At 63.8% G+C, this 17,383-nt stretch overlaps 2 protein-coding genes across 3 annotated transcripts; one reads left to right on the top strand and one right to left on the bottom strand.

Annotated features, from left to right (window-relative positions):
- Positions 1 to 351: 351 nt before the first annotated feature.
- Positions 352 to 12,411, top strand: LOC142089829 (tyrosine-protein phosphatase non-receptor type substrate 1-like). 2 transcript variants are annotated; one of them, XM_075166841.1, is made up of 9 exons: positions 352 to 432; positions 568 to 723; positions 7,245 to 7,595; positions 7,855 to 8,169; positions 8,298 to 8,648; positions 8,914 to 9,015; positions 9,476 to 9,497; positions 9,916 to 9,955; positions 10,844 to 12,411. In XM_075166841.1, the coding sequence occupies exons 2-9, from the start codon at positions 642 to 644 to the stop codon at positions 11,096 to 11,098; spliced, it is 1,518 nt and encodes a 505-aa protein (XP_075022942.1). In that variant the 5' UTR covers positions 352 to 432; positions 568 to 641; the 3' UTR covers positions 11,099 to 12,411. The 2 variants fall into 2 exon arrangements, with proteins under 2 accessions (XP_075022942.1, XP_075022943.1); XM_075166842.1 differs by lacking the exon at positions 352 to 432 and having other exon boundaries at positions 548 to 723.
- Positions 12,412 to 14,112: 1,701 nt separating this feature from the next.
- Positions 14,113 to 15,142, bottom strand: PDYN (prodynorphin). Its single transcript, XM_075166110.1, has 2 exons — positions 14,975 to 15,142; positions 14,113 to 14,682 (listed from the first exon to the last, which is right to left on the bottom strand). The coding sequence occupies exons 1-2, from the start codon at positions 15,101 to 15,103 to the stop codon at positions 14,113 to 14,115; spliced, it is 699 nt and encodes a 232-aa protein (XP_075022211.1). The 5' UTR covers positions 15,104 to 15,142.
- Positions 15,143 to 17,383: the final 2,241 nt, after the last annotated feature.

The following is a 17,383-nucleotide window of genomic DNA, read 5'->3' as shown; positions in this document are numbered from 1 at the left end:
CATCCTTCCTCTGCCCCAGCTGCTTCCTCCGGCCCGGCCCCGCGTCCTTTCTGCCCGGGGCGCTTCCTGCTTGCCCCGGGGGGCCGGGCACCGCTTCGACCCGCGGGGTCCCGGGACCGGGCGGGGGGTCTCCCCCAGCCCACCTTAAGGCAGCGGCACACCGGGGTGACCTTACAACAGCAAGTTCGCTGCGGGCCGGGCGGTGCCGGCTTCGCCCCCGCTGCCGGGGCAGCGGCCTTAAACCGGGGCTGCTCGGAGCCGCGGGGGGGGGGGGTGTCTCCGAGCCGGGGCCGGCCCCGTCCCGCCCTGGTGCCACGGCAACGGCGGCGGCGCGGAGGCAGGCGCGGCTCCGCTCGGCACCGGGGCATGCGCCCGCCCGGGGCCCCGCCGCGGCGGCCCCGTCAGCGGAGCCCGAGCCCGGGCCCCGGCCAGGTCAGCGCCCACGGGCGGCGGCGGCGGGGCCGCGCGTGTGCGTGTGTGTGCGCTCCCCGCCCGCAGCCGGGGGGAGGCGGGAGCCCAGCCCTCCTTCCTCATTTTGGGGCTGAGAAGAGCGATTTCCTTCTCCAGCTGCAATTCAAAGCCCGGAGCCGGAGCCGCGCTCTGAAGCCGCTCTAATCTCTGCTTCCCAGAACCCGCCGAGGATGGAGCCGCTGCCCCGCGGCCCCGGCCGTGCCGCCTGGCCGCTGACCTGCCTGGTGCTGCTCTCCCTGCGCGGCTGGCCAGGTAAGCCATGGCTCCGACCTGCGACGGGCTCTCCTGCTCCTGCCACCCTGCTGTTCTGTTGTGTTTTGGCTCCCCCCCCCCTTTCCCCTCCATCCTTGGCTCTTCTCTCCGCCGCCCCTCCGCCGCACAGCTCCGGTACGCGACGTGATGCTGTCTCGCTGCGCGCGTTTGGTTTGACCTTTCGATGAGATGACCTAGAGCGCGGCGATGGCAGAGGGGGCTCCCGCAGGGCCCTCGCTCGGCTGTTCCTCTGGAAGAAAACTTCAAGGCAGACATTCCCCTTTCCAGCGAGACGAGGGAATTAGGCAGGGACGTGAAGAGGCATGTTGTTCCCACCCATTTGCTAGCACCCCCTGCCAGCTATGTAAGAGGCAAATCTCTGCAAGCAGCCGAAATTCCCACTTGGAGGCTGCCCGGAGATGGGGAGGATGGCGGAGCAGGGCAAGGGCACCCTGCCTCCTCTGCCGGGAACTTGTTTTTCTCGCTACCCCCGATGGTATGCAGCTCTTGCTGCTCTACCAACTGTTGAGCACCAAAGCGGTGGGATTGCGCCATCCTCCCAGGCACCTTGTGCCACCCAGCCCTGCTGCAAGCGCTGGCCCTGGGTCACCTCGGGCTCCTGCTGCCGGCCTCCCGGGTGCCCTCCCCAGGGCTTGTGGCTCAGCCGGTCCCTCATAAAATCTTGGGGATGCAGCACGAGAAGGAATGATTGGAGCGTGCGCTGCTCACCGGCTCTTTCCCTTCCCTCACTAGCAGTGGGAAGTTTCTCGTCCCTCCAGGAACGAAGCCCTGTGGTGGCTGCTGCTTTCAAGGGTGTTTCCTTTCTAGGATGTTTCATTTCAGTGCTCTTCATCTCAGGTGATATTGCTGAGGAATCGCTCTCCTTCCTGCCCGGCGCTGTCTGCGCCTCTGGGGAGGGACGGGGCTTTTTCTGCGAGCCTCCTGGGGCAATAGCAATGCATGTTCAGGAGTGTCTTGCTGCTGAGCTTTTTGCCTGGTCTGTCCAAATTTCGCACCTTCCTGCCAAATCCCACTACAAATAGCTCGGCCCAGGCTGCCACGCGGGTGAAACATCATCCCGTGTTGGGGAAAACCACTTTCTTCCAGGCCCATTGGAAATGTTTACCATCGAAGCTTTACTTAAGCAGAGTTGAGCGCAAACTTGAGCAGAAAGCAAATGCTTTCAGCACAACACTCCTTGCTTTGAGTTGCCTGATCACAACTGAGAAGTGTTGGCCCCAAGCTGAAAACTCCCGGTTGCTGAAAGCCAAGAAGGCTTTGGCGGCGAGCGCAGCTTCTCAGTGAACCGCTGCGGCTTCCTGCCATGAAAGAATGGCTCGAGCAAAACTCTTGAGTTTAATTAAACGTGGTCTTGGAGTAAGAACCCCATTTTTCCAAACCAGCCATAGGAAAAGAATCATCCTGCGGAAGAAAGCTCTGGGTTGCGAGGTGGTTTGTGTCTTCCCCCCCCCCCCCCCCCCATGTGCTGGAGACCCTGCGGTTGAACCCTCCTGGGTCATGGCTCAAACTAAGCCTGAACTCCAGAAGAGCTGGCCCGGGCTCCCGCTGCTGGAGGGTGGCTGCTCCGACAGCGCTTCTGCAGAAGCAAAGGGGGAAAAGGGAAGGTCCTGCAGGAGACCGTCCTGTAGGGCAAAGAGGAGCGAGATGCTGGGAAGCCAAATTGCAAAGCCCTGTTGCAAAATCTGTGCCGTGCAGGACCCTTCTGTGCAGGCGTTTCTCGATGGAGGGTTTCAGCTGCGCTTCCCGGAGCCTTCTCTAAAGAGGAGAAGTGTTTGGTTGTGGGGCTCCGGCTTTCAAGCTGAATTTTTGCTAATGCTGTAGGAGGGAAGCTCGCGAATGATGGCTGCGTGTGATCCGAGGCTTCCTCTGATGTCACGTGTGTAAAATATAGCCTTTACTATAACCGTCCCCGAGCCGCCCTGGGATCTGCATAGCGCTCGACAGCTACCCCCGGGTCTCTCTTCTTGTCTTCCCCCGAACTGCGGATTCCAGGCCCTTTTTATAGGCAGCACCTGTTAGTTTCCCCGGGGGCAGCCCCGCTGCAGGTGAAATTCCAGCAGGATTATTTTGGGGCTTCTCTTGCCCATCGGCCCGTTCCTTCAGCGAGTGACCGTGGGGCTCTGGATGCCGGTGACCAGCTGCACGTTGCTTCTGGAGCATGCAGCCCTCCCCTCGCCATCCCGGAGCTCCTCACCCGGCTCCTTCAGAAGGAAAAAAAAAAAAAAATCTATTTTTATCAGGAAGGATCCAAGCAGCCTCTCCTGAATTAAAGCCTGGGCTCTTGCAATCTGTTCGGTATCAAATACTTCAAAAGGTGGAATACAGGAAAAAAAATGTGTCACCAAGACGGAAAACTTGCACCGCAGTGGGAGAACTGGGGTTATTTTGCTCTAAGTTAAACCGAATAACGGGAGGGAGGCTCTGCCAGACCAGGCGCAGCACGACCTGTGCTCGTGCCTCTTCTCCAGGCTGGAAGCACTCAGGGCCCGCATTGCGAGGGTGCTCCCACCTACGTGGGAACTGTCAGGTGGTGATTTTAGGGCTCTAAAACCTTTTGCTAATTCTGGAGTGTAGGGTAGAGCAGATTACAGGGTCAGAGCACCTAAACTCCCCTTGATCTTGGTGGCGAGAGGATTGCACTCTGACTCTAGGTGGTTTGAAATCTAAATCTAAGAAAATAGTGTCATCGGGTGGCCCTGAGAACGTGCAGGTGGGAGGCAGGTTTGCACTGAACCCGTGCTTGCGGTGAGAAATCGCGGTGTGTCCCGTGTGTTTGCAGCACAAAGACCCCCCGCTTCCCGCTCCTGGTGCGCAAGCACGTCGTGAGCGTACGTGGCTGGCACGCGCTGCTGGCAAATACCTCGGCACCCAGAAAGGGGAAGGAGGAGAGACATCTTCTGCTGGGTGCAAGGAGAAGCTGCATTCAGGGGGAAGGGAGGAAAGGAGCTTCAGTGGAAACTTTGCATTTTCTAACTTGCATATTCTGGGGTTTTCTATCAACTTCCCCTTTGTGTTTTCCCATCGCAGGGGGGCTGGGGCATCGCTCTGCACACCGCTGCTGGAGTTTGAAGGTGTTTCTGAGCACACGGTGGGTCAGGCTGGTCCTGGCGTAGGGCTGCTGGGTGCAGGGTAGGCAGGTGGAGAAGTCGGGTGGTCTGACGGGGACTCGTGCTCCTCGGCTGGGAGGTGTGAGCGGGTCTCGTTACGGCGGCGTGGTGTTAATGTGGCCATATCACGGCTGGAGCTCACGTATAATAGATCTGCTAACCCTGAACGGGGTGGTCTGTAGAGCACTGGCCGAGCAGAGCTGTGCGTGGAAGTCTCTAAAGTAGAAGGTGGCTCACAAGAGAACACATGGCAAAATACCCCAAAGCCACATTTTAGTCCTACCTGGGAGGCTACTAGGGCCACGCAGTGTTTTCTGCAATGACCTGAGAGACCGAGAGCTGCCAGCAGAGCCTGGCGGGCGGCACTGGCGGCAGCACGAAGCCCTTTGTTCCCGGCTGCGCTCGGGGCCGCTCTGGGAGCAGCAGCACCGTCAGAACAGCCCGTGCGGCGGCAGCCCCGTTGCATCAGCACCTCCGCAGCCTGTCGCTGGACAACAGCGCACGCCCTGCCTGCAAGTCCCTCGGCGCAGGGAGCAGGCAGGGCGCTCGCACGCCGCTGCCCGGCGAGGAGGTGATGTGGGCTCGGCGGTGCGAGATGCAGGCAGGCCATCTGCAGCCCGGCTGCAAACGTGGGCCCGGAGGGGTAAATCCCCGTGACCCCAGGAGCCCTGTGCCCAGGCTGCGGTGAGCTCCAGCCCAGCCACGCGCAGGGTAACTGCCCAGTGCTTTTGTGGGTGTTGCTCTGAGACCCCGTCACTGCAGCCGAGAGACGTGCTTTGTGGTTGAGAATGCCCGTGCTGCTCGCCCCGACTGCGCTCTGGTGTTGGGGTCAGCTCTGGGACCCCAAAACGGGCGCTTCCCCCGGCTCTCTCCCCTCCGGCACGGCGCGTGCCTCGTGGGGAGATGGACAGATGGAGAGAGGGAGGATGAAGAGGAAGCGCTGGGCTCGCTGCGGGCTGGGCTGCGACGTGCGGGGCGGCTCTCCCCGGCGCGGGGGACCCTTGAGGGGACGTGGGGGGTCACCACCCTGCAGACGTCTCTTTTACGCAGGATTGCAGAGGGGAGCGGTGAGCAACATGTTCATCATGGGGTGCAGAGCGCCTGCAGTGGGGAGGGGGCCTGGTGCCCGGCCCCCCGCTTCCCAGGGCCCTTGCTGCGTTGCAGTGTCACCCACTGACGAGCCGTGAGGCAACACGGGCTCTGTTTGCCCAACTTGGTGGAGCGAGCAATTAGCACCGTGGCCACCCTGGGCGCGCGAAGGGGCCGGGGGGTCTGTGCGGTGGGAGGCTGGGGGTGCTGGTCCCTGTGCCCAGAGCAGCCCGGTGCCCCGCCTGTGTCACCTCCCCACACGGGGGCTTCGCAAGAGGCAGATGATGAGAGGCGGATGATGCTTCTGTGCTTTCAAACTTCCTCTACGCATTTCTCAACCACCTCTTGTGAAAGGTCCAGGGGCAGCAGGCGATGGAGAAGCTCAGGAGATGCCGCAGCAGCGGAGCCGGCTGTGCGTGCCCTGGGCCACCGCTGTGCTCTGCACGTGGGGTGCATCAGCCCCCACCGAGGGCTCTGCTCTGCTCCCCTGGATTTGGGTGTCACCCGAGAAACATGGGCTCACCTTGCAGAAGCCCAGACCGCTGCTGCTCAGGCAGAAGACCGAGGCTCATCCTGAACGACCCACTCGGACGCGACACAAACCAGGCTTCCATCCTTCCGTGCTTGTCTTCTGGGACAAACTCATCTCGGTGTCGAGTGTTACCACGTTAGCCTTGACGGGGCTTCGAAGGGAAATACTGAGGGCTGAAGCTTTTGGCTGCGAGCGTCAGCATGTGCTGGGGATGCAGCGGACTAATGTCCTGGGCAAAAAGCCTTTAACTTGAGGAATCTGGAGAAACTGTGCTCCTGGTAACTCTGATCATTGAGATCGAGTAATTGCGCAGGCAGTGGGAACGTCTGTGGGTACATCAAATACTGCTGGAAGTCAGAAGGGATTAGCAGCTGCCAAAAATCCTGCCCAGGCTCTGTGGGAGCCAGCCGTGGCCTGGAGGGGTCAGAGCAGCTCGGCCTGCAGCGGGTCCTCCCGGGAGCGTCCAGCCAAGGATTTTGTCCCATCCTGGGGACGGCTGCGGCGGGGGGGCTGCGGGGATACTGAGCGCAGTCGTCTTGCTGCCCTGCGTTTTTCTGGTGCGAAAGATGTGGGGTGCAGCTGCAGCTCTCCCGCCACCAAGGCTGGTCCATACGCTGCAACGCTGCTCAGCTGCAGCAGGAGTTGCCTGCTCAAACACGGTGGTCTCTGCATGACTGTGACACCGGTTCTGCGTGCCACTTGCCAGCTGTGGGATTGCAGCGCCCAGCAGTACCCGGCCCCTGTTATCAGCAGGCGGGTTTAAGTGGTTCTCCTGCATTGCTTAAAGATGTTCCTTTAAGCAATGACCTGTATTGAAATCTCATTCAATTCAGTCGCAATAACTATATTGGCGTGGCAAGTGTTGCCAAAATTAACCCCTTGAGGAGTCGTGTAGGCTGTGGGGCGGCTGGCTGTGCTGCTCCAGCTGTTTTTAGGGAGCGGGGAGCAGCGGCGTCGCCGGTTCCCGCGGGGCTCCTGGTGCATCACGCCTGCGCAGCAGCGAGCTCGGAACCCCCGTCTCTGCCGGCTCTGCCTGCGGATCCACCCAAGGTGGATTTTGTTATTGCCTGCCCGCAGGGAGAGCGGAGCCCCTGCGATTTTCCTGGAGACCTCGGGCATTTCTCCCTGCACGTGGGAAGGTGTGTTGGCACCCATGGGCGCGTAGGCGAGGGGGCACTTGGGAGCTTGGGACGGTGGCTTTCTGTTTGTGTGGCGAGGCGCAACGCGGTCGGCTGGATTAGGGAGCCTCTTTATTGAGGTGCTTCGAAGGGGACTGCTCTCCTCTGTCGGTGACAAGCAGGAATGGCGTCTGCCTGACTGGCACCGGCTTTGGCTAATGGCTCTGCTCTGCTGGAACGAATCGGGGCTTGGATTCAATGCAGAAAACGTGGCATCGCATCTGCAGCTGCGAGAGGAGCTTGCTTTTTGGAGTGCCTTGTATTTTGTGCCCTCATTTTCTCCTGACTGACGAAGCCAAGCGCCACGGGAGGCAGCACGGCGTGCCGGCAGGCGCAGGCAGCTGAGATTTGCTCGACGTTTTAGCTGCACAGAGCATGACATGCGGCCATCTAGCAAAGCTCCGGCCGGCTCCGCTGCCGAGACCTGCGGGCAGAGGTCTGCGCTTGCTGCCGTAACTGCAGCCTCTGCCCCGGGCTCTCCGGTGCTGGCGCAGCCCTGTCCCCGCTAACCAGAGCCATGTGCTCAGCCCGTCCCGCGGGGAGCCGGGCCGGGTGTGCGGTGCCAGCTGAGTCTCGGTCTGTTTTTCTCCCCAGGTGCGGGTGCCCAGGCTCAGGGCTTCGAGCTGCAGCAGCCCCAGGAGGAGGTGTCGGTGACAGCGGGGGAGACGCTCAACCTGACCTGCATCACGTACGGAGATGGTCCCACTGGCCCCGTGAAGTGGCTGAAGGGCTGGGGCAGTGGGAACGAGACCGTCTATGAGCAGAAGGGCTCCTTCCCCCGCGTGACGAGGGTAGTGGGTGAGTCCAACAGGGACTTCAGCATCCGCATCAGGGATACGCAACCCGAGGATGCCGGCACCTATTACTGCGTGAGGTTCCGCAAGACGCTGGGCGGTGTCGATGAGGTGTTTCGGAGTGGAAAGGGCACGGAGGTGTCCGTGCACGGTGAGTGGGGCTCCCAGAGCAGCTCCTGGTGGGAACCAGCCCTGCTGGGCGCAGCTCCCGGCACAGCCCGGCCCCTCCCAGCCCGGTGGGCTCTGCCCGGGGCGAGCGGGGATGGGGAAGGGGCTCGGGGGCCAGCTCCAGGAAGGGGTCCCGTGGGCCGTCCCCAGGCGCATCCGTGGGGAGACCCCCCTCCCTGCAGCCCCGGGGCCGGGCGGGGGTGGCAGAGCCCAGTCTGATGGCCCCATGCTTCTCCCTGCAGCCAAACCCACCCCCCCGGTCGTGTCTGGGCCCGGCCGCAGAGCGGGGCCGGGGCAGTCGGTGTCTGTCACCTGCACGGCCGGAGGGTTCTTCCCCAAAGACATCGATGTGAAATGGCTCATGGACGAGGCCCCGATCTCGGCTCAGCAGCCCCAGGTCACCCCTGGGCGGACGAAATCCTCCTACAACATGTCCAGCACCGTGACGATGACGCTGCAGGAGGACAACGTCCGCTCGCGGCTCGTCTGCGAGGTGCAGCACCCCACGCTGACGGCCCCGCTGAGGGGGACGTACCAGCTCAGCAAAGCCCTGCGAGGTGAGGGCTGGGGGGGGGCCGGCGCTCGGGGTGTCCAGCTCCCGTGGGGCTGGGGGTCCCGGGGCGGGACAGGGCACCCTGCGGGCACCCGGGGGACGCCAGGCACCAGGAGCTGCTTTTCTTCCCAGTCCCCCCACGCGTCCGCGTGGTCGCTGACCCGCCGAGCCCCGTGGAGGCGAACAAGACCGTGAACTTCACCTGCCACGTGAAGGGGTTTTACCCAGGAGATGTGGTCGTCACCTGGCTGGAGAACGGGACGGAGGTGAAGGTGGAGAACATCTCCCGCCTGGTGCAAACCCCCCGGGGCTTGTTTGAGCTGAGGAGCCTGGTGGAGGTCAAAGCGACGGAGGAGAAGAACGGGTCTGTGTTCGCCTGCCGAGTGGTGCACGATGGCCAGGACCCCATCAGCGAGACGGCCGCGCTGCGGATCGCCGCCCCAGCCAGGGAGGGACTGAGCGACTGGTCTCAGACAGATAACGGTGCGTGAGAGCTGCTGGGATGCGGTCCCTGCTGGGGAGGCTTTAGGATGTCACCCCCCCGAGAAAGCTCAAAGTCCCACCAGAGTCTGGTTCAAGGACACAAAATCTCCATGTTGGGGGCTGGGGGGGGTGGTGCTGGCCAGTACCGAGCTGTCGTCATCGGTGCTTCAGGTGTCACCGGGCCAAGCCCAGCTGTGAGGCTGCAGGGACTCGGTCGGTACCAGCGTTTTCAGGCCTGTGGCGACCTTTTTCATTCATGTTTCAGACAACTTGCTCCTCATCTATGTCGTGGTGGGAGTGGTCTGCACTGTGCTGGCACTGCTGGTGGCTGCAATTCTTTACCTCATCCGGGCAAAGCAGAGCAAGGGTAAGGAAACCAAGTGTACGGCAGGGAGGCAGCTGCTCCCGACGCCCTTCTCCCTCTCTCTCGAGCATCGGCGCTTGGACGCTGAATTCACGGCTGTGCTGCTGCAGCTCCTGCCACAGGGAAGGACGGAGCAGAGCTGAGCGGGTTGTTTGCAGGCTGCGGGGAAAGCTCTGCCTGGTTGCCGCTGCATGCCAATGCCTGCCAGGAGCAGAGTCAAACGTGCTTGTGGTTCCTTGTACCTGAAATGTCTGACGCCCCCCTGCACCTCCTGCCCTCTGCCAGGAACGGTCCCGCAGTAAATGGAGTGAAACTCCAGAAAACTGCAGGCGCGTGCCGCTGGGAGAAGACGTGGATCTGCTCTTGCCGCAGTCTCTGCGCGTGGGCTCGCGTGCCCGGGGAAGCGGGGGGCTTACGTTGGTTCCTGAACTATTTCTTTCCTAAACTATTTCTCTTCTGGCAGGTAAAAGCTCGCCGTCTGCTAGGTAAGTGCCGATCTCCTCTAGTCACTGAGTAATGTGTGGGCGCTCCGAGCTGGACACCTCGAGCCTGTAAATGGGGTCCCTCGGGATCGGGACGGAGCTGGATCCCCAAAAGCTTGTTGTGAAAGGGAGGGCAGGAGCCCAGGCTCTGCCGATCTCCCCGGTTGTGGTTCTGCCCCCGCGGTGATCTTGTACCCAAACGCTTGGCTTTTGGTGAGGCTGAACAAGCGGGTGGGAGCCGGGCCCCCAGCCTGCAGAGACGTAGCTGGAAAGGATGTGAGCAAATGCTCCCTGGGTGAGGGCTCATGCTGCTCGGGGCCACTGCAAGGACCTTGTTTTGCATCTGAACCCCCCAGCTGCTCCATCGCTAGGGAGGAGGCAACATGGCACTCGATCTGACTTGTTTTGTTCCCCCTTTCAGGTTACATGAGCCGGAGAAGAGCAGCGAGGCCACGACCCAGGTGTGTCGCTTAATCCCGGGACCCGGGGAGGGGGAGCACCAGCTGTGGGAGTGGAGGGTGGTGGTTCCTGCATGAAACATCTCGCGTCTCCAGTGGAGGGTGGTGGTTCCTGCATGAAACATCTCGTGTCTCCAGTGGAGGGTGGTGGTTCCTGCATGAAACATCTCGTGTCTCCAGTGGAGGGTGGTGGTTCCTGCATGAAACATCTCGTGTCTCCAGTGGAGGGTGGTGGTTCCTGCATGAAACATCTCGTGTCTCCAGTGGAGGGTGGTGGTTCCCCTGTGAAGCATCTCAGTGTCTCCATGCTGTGGCTGGAGAGCGAGGAGAAGCTGCCCCAGGGATGGGGTAGCCACTTCCCAGCATTTTTTCTGCCTTTGCCCTCTCTCCTCCTCCTCCTCCTGCTGCCAGGAAGGTCCGGGCTTGTGCTGCCTGGAGAACCAGCTGTGTGATAGCCAGCCAGGCTATTTGTGGAGTTATTTTTGCATTTAGTGACGCAGTTATGAGCAAAGTCGTGTTCAGCAGCAATCTGTCCGTCCCACCCAGCCTCTGCCAGCTCCCGCGTGGGCATCGCTGGGCAGGCTGGCCCCTGCCCATCCCTGCCAGGATGGGGTGACAGGGTGGCTGCAGTGGTGGCTCTTGAATCGCGGTGGTGGCTCTGAAGCCTGTCGGTGGCAGCTGTGGCTGGTGATTTGAAGACGTAGCATGGGGTAAACCATTGCTGCGGGATTGTCCCAGCCGGCTGCTGGCATCGCTGCCCCTGTACAAGCAGAGACCGAGCTGTCCCAGGTCGAGCTGCAGCGGGATGGACTTCAGCACGGGGCTATGGGGTGGGCACGGGGGGCTCCTCGCTCGTCCTCCCAGAGGAGGAACTCTTGGTGTCTCGCACAGGAATCCGACCCCAACAACCTGACCTACGCGGACCTGAACTTCGACAGAGAGAGGAAGACCATCCGCCGGATGGTGGAGATGAGCCAGCAGTCGGAGTACGCCTGCATCCAGACCAGCCGGGCGCCCGCCAGCGACGACAACCTCACCTACGCTGACCTGGACATGGTGCACCTCAGCAAGGCGCCCAGGCGACCGGCCCCGTGCCCCGAGGAGGCCGGCTCCGAGTACGCCAGCGTCCAGATCCCGAGGAAGTGAGCAGGGCTGCAGCGGCTGCTGGGACCCCGGCCCCTGGGGAGCCGCCCTGCCCCTCCCCGGGAGGATTTTCTTGGACGCACTGAGAGTGATGTGAAGGTGCGCTGCGGTACCCGTGTGTTGGGGTGGAAATGCAGCCCGTGTGACTGTGGGGGTCAGCTCCCAGCCAGAGACCTGATTTTTGGAGGTAGCTTGGTCCCGGGGCTGCCGGCTCCATCCCTTCGGCATCCCCCCGCAGCCACGGGGGCCGCTCGGCCTCGGTGCCCCGGGTTTGCCCACACGTGGGTTAAGCCAGCGGAGCAGCGGCTCCTCGGGAAGCTCCAGCCGGGCTGAGGGGACGGGGACGGTGCCTCCACGCCGGCTCCCCTGGGGATGCCGCTGCCCGGCCAGGCTCACACGGCTTCCCACAGCCGCCCCGACCCCGCAGGGACCGGCCGGATCCCCCGTGCTGCCTTCTGGGGGTCTCTGCCACCAACGCCTGGAAAACAAACTCTGGCTTTAAAGGAAGGACCTCAGTGTCTGCCTCTCGTCCCAAGTGTCCCTTCTGCGGGACCTCGCGCTCGCACCAAGGCCAAGGAGGCTGGGGAGGCCGGCGAGCCGAGCCCCCTGCTGCGGGCTTTCCCCCGTCCTGCCGCCCAAGGGAGGCTCCGGAACGGCTCCCCGGCATCTGAGCATCCTCCTCCTCTTCCTCTGCGCAGCCTTGCCCCATGCCGGGACCCACCAGCGCTGCCCCAGGCTTGTACAAAGCGTGCAGCTCCGTGCCGGCTGGGCTGCAGGTGCCCCCGCCAGCCCGGCCCCCCCCGGGAGCTCCCCGCAGGTACCGTGTAACATGTTTTGACTGTTTGACATGTAACTGTTAATTTTTAGAGCTAAAACCCAATGTTTTGTGTTGTACGTGGGTGTACTGCTGTGTACTTAACACTAGAATAAGATGTGCAGAATTAAGACCGAGGCCTGAGTAAAGACCCCTAAACCCCGCAGTTTAAAAGAGACTTACACGACCCCCCCCAGCTCTGCCGTGGGGGGCAGGCAGGCTCCCCCCAGCCCACCCGTGGGGACAAGTGTCTTCCATGTGCCCCCTCCCTGGGACGCTGCGCGGGGCCACCACCCTGCGTCGGCTCCTGCAGCGCCCGGGCGGCCTCGCAGCAGCGGGCACGCATGGGGCTGGCCCCCCACGGCTGCTGGCGGGGGGCTGGGGGGGCCTGGTGATGCTTTGAGAAGGATGTGACTGCTTGTACAGACTATTTTTTTTTTTTTTCTTTTTGCTTGCAAGATATTTTTATAATAAAAGTGAGAAGTCCTGTGCTGCTCCTGCACATCAGCTCAGGGTGGTCACCTCATCATCTGCCCTGGGGGTGCCTGGTGGGGTGGGGGTCAGCATGTCCGGCAGGGAGGTGGGGGGGTCTCATCCTGCACAGCCCTGTGGTGTGCTGCAGAGGGAGAGAGGAAGAGGAGGAAGATGGTGGCAGCAGCAGCAGGAGGCTGAGGCTGGGATGGGGGCTATGGTGGTGGTCCCTCTGGGCAGCATGAGGGAGGGGAGCACAGAGCAGGGTCTGGCCGGCTCTCCCCACGCAGCCTGGTTGCATCTTCGGGTGTCCCCTTCCACGGGAGGTGAGCCGGAGCCGGGGTGCAGCCTGTGCCACGGGTGAGCTGAGCGTGCCAGTGCTCTGCAGTGACCTCCCCCCTTTCCCACCCCGGAGCTGGTGGCTCGGCTGCGTCTGGCCCACAAGCTGTGTCCCCCCGGGGCTGGGAACCGTGGCGCGAGGCTTCCTGCGGCGATGAGCACTGCGGAGGGTGAGGCTACAAAGGAGAAGCTCGAAAGGGAATTTGCTGCCCAGGCTGGGCTGTCTCAGCACTGAGCTGCTGCCGGCGGGGTCCCGCCGTCCTCAAGGCGTGAGCGGGACGGGGACAGCTTGGCCGCTGCCCTCGGCGGGGCGGCCCCTTCCCGGCTGGGGCAGCTGCTGGGACTCCCAAGGGAATGCCCTGGGTGCTGCTGGGGGTGAGCGGGTGGCCCCGCTCTGCTGCGCTGCGGGAGGTCCCCTGCCAGCACCCTGCGTGCACCCGGCCAGGCTGGGCATCCCTGCCCTTGCTCAGCTTGGGGGGCCCTGCCTCCCCCAGGGCATGGCGCCAGCGGCAGCAGCAATGGGGTGCGCGGGGTCCCACATCCCCTTCGGCACCCCCGGTGCGGGGAGGCACCACCGCTGCTGCCTGCAGGTCTTGCAGCTGGTGCCTGGGGCACCCCTGGCCCCCCAGCCCGCTGCCCAGGCCCCGGCTTGGGGTGCGTGGTCCCCTCATGCCGAGGGGGACCTTGACCTGCCCCGCGGAGCCCTGGACCACGGACAAAGCCGACGCTCAGCACCCAGCACAGCTTCGGCTTCGTTGGCATCTGCCTTTTATTGGCTGCGGGGGGAGCAGGGGCCGGGGTGCGGGTCTGACCCTGCCTCCGAGGGTCGTTCTCGGAAGGGGAAGCCCAGGGGGACCAGGCGGGTGCTGGGGTGGGTGGGACGCGGTGAACGGCTCAGGGAGGGGCGTTGGGGTTGTGCTCGGCCGGCTGCCTGCCCCGGTGACGGTGCCGCGGTGTGAGCTCTGCCTCTCCCACGGCCGTGCTGGCTGCTTGGGCCGTCTCCCAGCCCGGAGGGCCTCATCCTGCCCTGGCTCGTCCTTCCTGGTGCTCAGAAGCCATTGCCCCGTGTATCAGCTGTGGTGGTTTCCAGACCCTCCTGCGCTTCTGCAGCCGCAGGAGGGTGGGGATGTGTCGTCCTTCCCCCCCCGATTTGCCCCGGGGAGCCCCAGGGCAGGACCCGCAGCTGCAGGGGTGGCACGGTCCCCTTGACGCACGGGGTCCCTAAGGGATGGGCAGGTGAACCAGAGAGGGACAACTGGGGCTGGGGACCCATGGTCCGCTGGAGGGACGAGGCAGGGATGATGCCGGCTGGGCAGGGGATGGAGCCGGGGGTGACGGCACAGTCCGGGCCGGCAGCGTGGGGACCGTGGTGCCGCCCGTCCGATGCTCGGCTCTATAGGTCCGAGACCTCCCCTGAGTAGGCGCTGGGGTCCTCGTCCGACCGCGTGGTCACCTTGAACTGCCGCCGCAGGAAGCCCCCGTAGCGCTTCTGATTGTCCCACTTGAGCTTGGGCCGGATCCGGCGCATGAAGCCGCCGTAACGCTTGTGCAGCTCCGCCAGCTCCTGCCCCTCGGCCCCGGCACCCGTGGGCTCCTCGCCCCCGTCGCCTGCTGGCTCCAGCCCCGGGTAGTCCTCGGGGGCCGCCCGTTCCCCCGGCTTGCGGCCAAAGCCCCCGAACTTCTTGCTGAGGCCGCCCTTGCTGTGGGCGTTCTCGCGCAGCAGGGAGAGCAGCTTCCCCTTGGCCACCTTCTTCATGAAGCCCCCGTAGCGCTTGGCCGGCGCCAGCGGCAGCTCCCCGGGACCCAGCTCCTGCTCCGGCTCTGCCTCGTCCTCCGCCTCCCGAGGGGACGGGTCTGTCCCTTCGGCCAGGGCCACCAGCGGGGCCAGGAGAGCCAGCGCCTTCCTGCACGTCTCCCACTCGGGGCCGGGCGGCGAGGAGCCCTGGCACTCCCGCAGGCACATCTGCAAGACAGCGGCCCCGGGGTGCCCACCGGCATCACCCTGATGCTCGGGGTGACCCCCCCCACCTTCCTCCCACCCCACCCATGGGGTGCCCCCACCCCAAGCCCGGGGGTCTGCACCCACCGTGCTGCGAAGCTCAGCCGAGGAGCTGAAGCTTGCACATTCCCAGCACCCTGGGGTGCCCACGACCACCACCCCGGCAGCACCCAGCTCTGCCAACCGTGCACCGGGATCTGCGATGCCCCCACTGCTGTGACCCCCCGGCTAACGGCTGCATGGGGCCGGCACTCACCAGGGGCCAGACGCTGCTCTCGGTGCTGCGGGTCTGGGCTGCGCAGAGGGAGCACTGGGTCATGCAGTCGGCGGATGCCACCGCGGCCAGGGAGAGGCAGAGCACCAGCACCAGCGCCCGCCGCGCCATCTCACCCCGCAGCCGCTGCCTGGGGAGGGGGAGACAGCACAGAGCCCGTCACCTTCCCCGCGCCGGCCCCGGGGAGCCCATCGCTGCCCCGCTGGCACCCTCGGCACGGGGCACCTACCACCTCCACCTGTGTGGCTGCTCCTGGGGACATGCACCGGGACCTGTGCCTGCACCCGCGCCACTCACCTCCGGGTGCTGCTCCTGGGTCCCAGGCAGGGAGAGAAGGGGACAGGAGTGACCCGCGGGGATGCCACGGGACGCGATCCCTTACCCCGGCTGCAGCCCGTCCCTTGGCACAAGCCCTGAGCCATGGCCAGGCCCCCCGGGGCCACCGAGTTCCCTGGGGCAGGGACCACCATCGCATCGCATCGCATCGCATCGCATCGCATCGCATCGCATCCCATCCCATCCCATCCCATCCCATCCCACCCATCATCTCCTCCATTGCTTCTTCCGTCGGAAAGAAAAGCCCCTTTTTTTCTTTCGTGTTGAGTTTCTCTGCAATATTGCGATCGCCGCGTTTGCGCGGCGCGGAGGGGATGAATCACCGGCTCTCCCCCTTGGCCTTGGGGAAGAAAAGCACCGCGATCAGAGCCACCGGCAGAAAGGGGACGGGGGGATGCCATCACCCGGTACAGACTCACCCCAGGTGCTGCACCCCGCGCCGGGGCAACCCCGGCTCCCCTCCCTCCCACCCGCCGCTTCTGCTCGGCTGGTGCAGCAGGAGGGAGGGAGAAAAAGCCAGGTTTCAGGTGCGAGCCTACCTGCAAGCCGCGATCGCCATCCTTCAGCCTGCCGGCAGCCGTGCCAGAGCCTCTCACCGCCGCGGACAAGGCCAGGGAGGGCTGGACACACCGTGCAATGGCTGGGAGAGGGGCTGTGCCGGCGGCAGTGCCCGGCGCCGCTCCAGAACTCCCCTGGAGTGCCACGGGACCGCGGTGCCACCAGGACCACGACAGCCCCGGGAGCGAGAGCCGACCCCACAGGGGTGCGCTGGCAGCGAGCACCCGCCTGCCTCCTTCCCTGCTTTTGTCTGGGGTGGAAAGGCATGACCCAGAGGGATCTGTTACACGTTAATGACGCATATTAGAGACTATTGTATTCTCCAGCAGTATCTGCTAATGTACTGTAATTGGTACTGATGAAGAAATGTTAATGCCACAGTATTAATTCATGCTAGATTAAAATTTAATTTGAATTATCTGTACCATCATGTGTGTCAAGCTGGCTGCATTCCTCGGCTGCACCGCTCCGTGCAGCCCGAAGTGCATCGCCCCGACTGCACTGGCAGAGCAGCGGGCACCAGGGCAGGCAGATGCCCAGGATGGGCACGGGCTCGGTGGGACTCAGCCAGCCTTCGCCGCTGAGACACAGTGACGATCCCGTATCGCCTCGCCGCCACCGAGACAGCACCGAAGAGCGAGGACTCACCGGCCGCGCAGGTAGGTGCCAGCTGCAGCACCGAGGGGAACGAAGCTCCCAAGAACAACCACCGGCTGCTTCTCAGCAGCCTCACTGGGAACCTTTCGCCCCCTTTTCCCACCCGCTTCCCCTCCCTTGCCCCTCCGTGCTCCTCTGCTGCCGGCAGCCCCGTGCCCTGCTGCAGCCAAAGAATCGGGGACTTCATGGCACTCGGGAGCTGCAGCTCTCAGGGGCACAGCGGGGACAAGGACCCTCCGTGCCCGGGCACCCTGGGACATCCCACTGCAAACGTACCTTGTCCAGGCGGTGCCACGAATGCCCCTGCAGCTCTGCCTGCTCCTGCTGCAGGGGTGAGGAGGGACCGGCAAAACTGGGGCAGGAAGAGGGCAGAAAAACAAAGAGCTTTGGACAAAAGCAAAAAGCAGCAGCTCACAAAGGGAGGAAGAAGAAAAGCGGAGTTAGAGCTCGATCCCGTGTTACCTGGAGGAGCCCCGAGGCTCCGGAGCCGTCCCTCCTGCAGAAATGCGACAAGATCGTGGCAGCATTTGGTGATGCCAGCGCTGGGTCCCAGCCGCCGTGGCCGCCCTCAGCACGTCCTACCTGTGTCAGGCGTCTGCCGGGGTCCCCTCCTTCCCTGTCCCATTTCCACTCGAGTTTTTGGTGCCCAGGCTTTGCTCGTGTGTGGAAAAGCCCCAGGCTGCGCCCGTGCACCCCGGGGGCCAGTTACAGACTCGGTGACCCCAGGAGGGACCGGGAATCGGGACTGTGTGTGCCAGGCGGCACAGAGACCGACCCCCCGCCGTGACAACCTGCGATTCTTCCTCGTGAGGGATGTGCACAGCTCTCCCAGGCTGAGCG

The sequence above is a fragment of the Calonectris borealis genome, chromosome 17 (assembly GCF_964195595.1).
Source record: "Calonectris borealis chromosome 17, bCalBor7.hap1.2, whole genome shotgun sequence".
Lineage (NCBI taxonomy): Eukaryota > Metazoa > Chordata > Aves > Procellariiformes > Procellariidae > Calonectris > Calonectris borealis.
The sequence above is the reverse complement of the archived record's forward strand: the minus strand, read 5'-3'. Positions and strand labels throughout refer to the sequence as shown.

What these genes read in the sequence shown, in the direction of transcription:
- LOC142089829 (XM_075166841.1), top strand. Translation starts at nt 642, where the DNA reads ATGGAGCCGCTGCCCCGCGGCCCCGGCCGTGCCGCCTGGCCGCTGACC. An exon ending in CACGGAGGTGTCCGTGCACG is followed by an intron (nt 7,596 to 7,854) that starts GTGAGTGGGGCT and finishes TTCTCCCTGCAG; the next exon opens with CCAAACCCACCCCCCCGGTC. An exon ending in AAAAGCTCGCCGTCTGCTAG is followed by an intron (nt 9,498 to 9,915) that starts GTAAGTGCCGAT and finishes TCCCCCTTTCAG; the next exon opens with GTTACATGAGCCGGAGAAGA.
- PDYN (XM_075166110.1), bottom strand. Translation starts at nt 15,103, where the DNA reads ATGGCGCGGCGGGCGCTGGTGCTGGTGCTCTGCCTCTCCCTGGCCGCG. An exon ending in AGAGCAGCGTCTGGCCCCTG is followed by an intron (nt 14,683 to 14,974) that starts GTGAGTGCCGGC and finishes GCTGTCTTGCAG; the next exon opens with ATGTGCCTGCGGGAGTGCCA.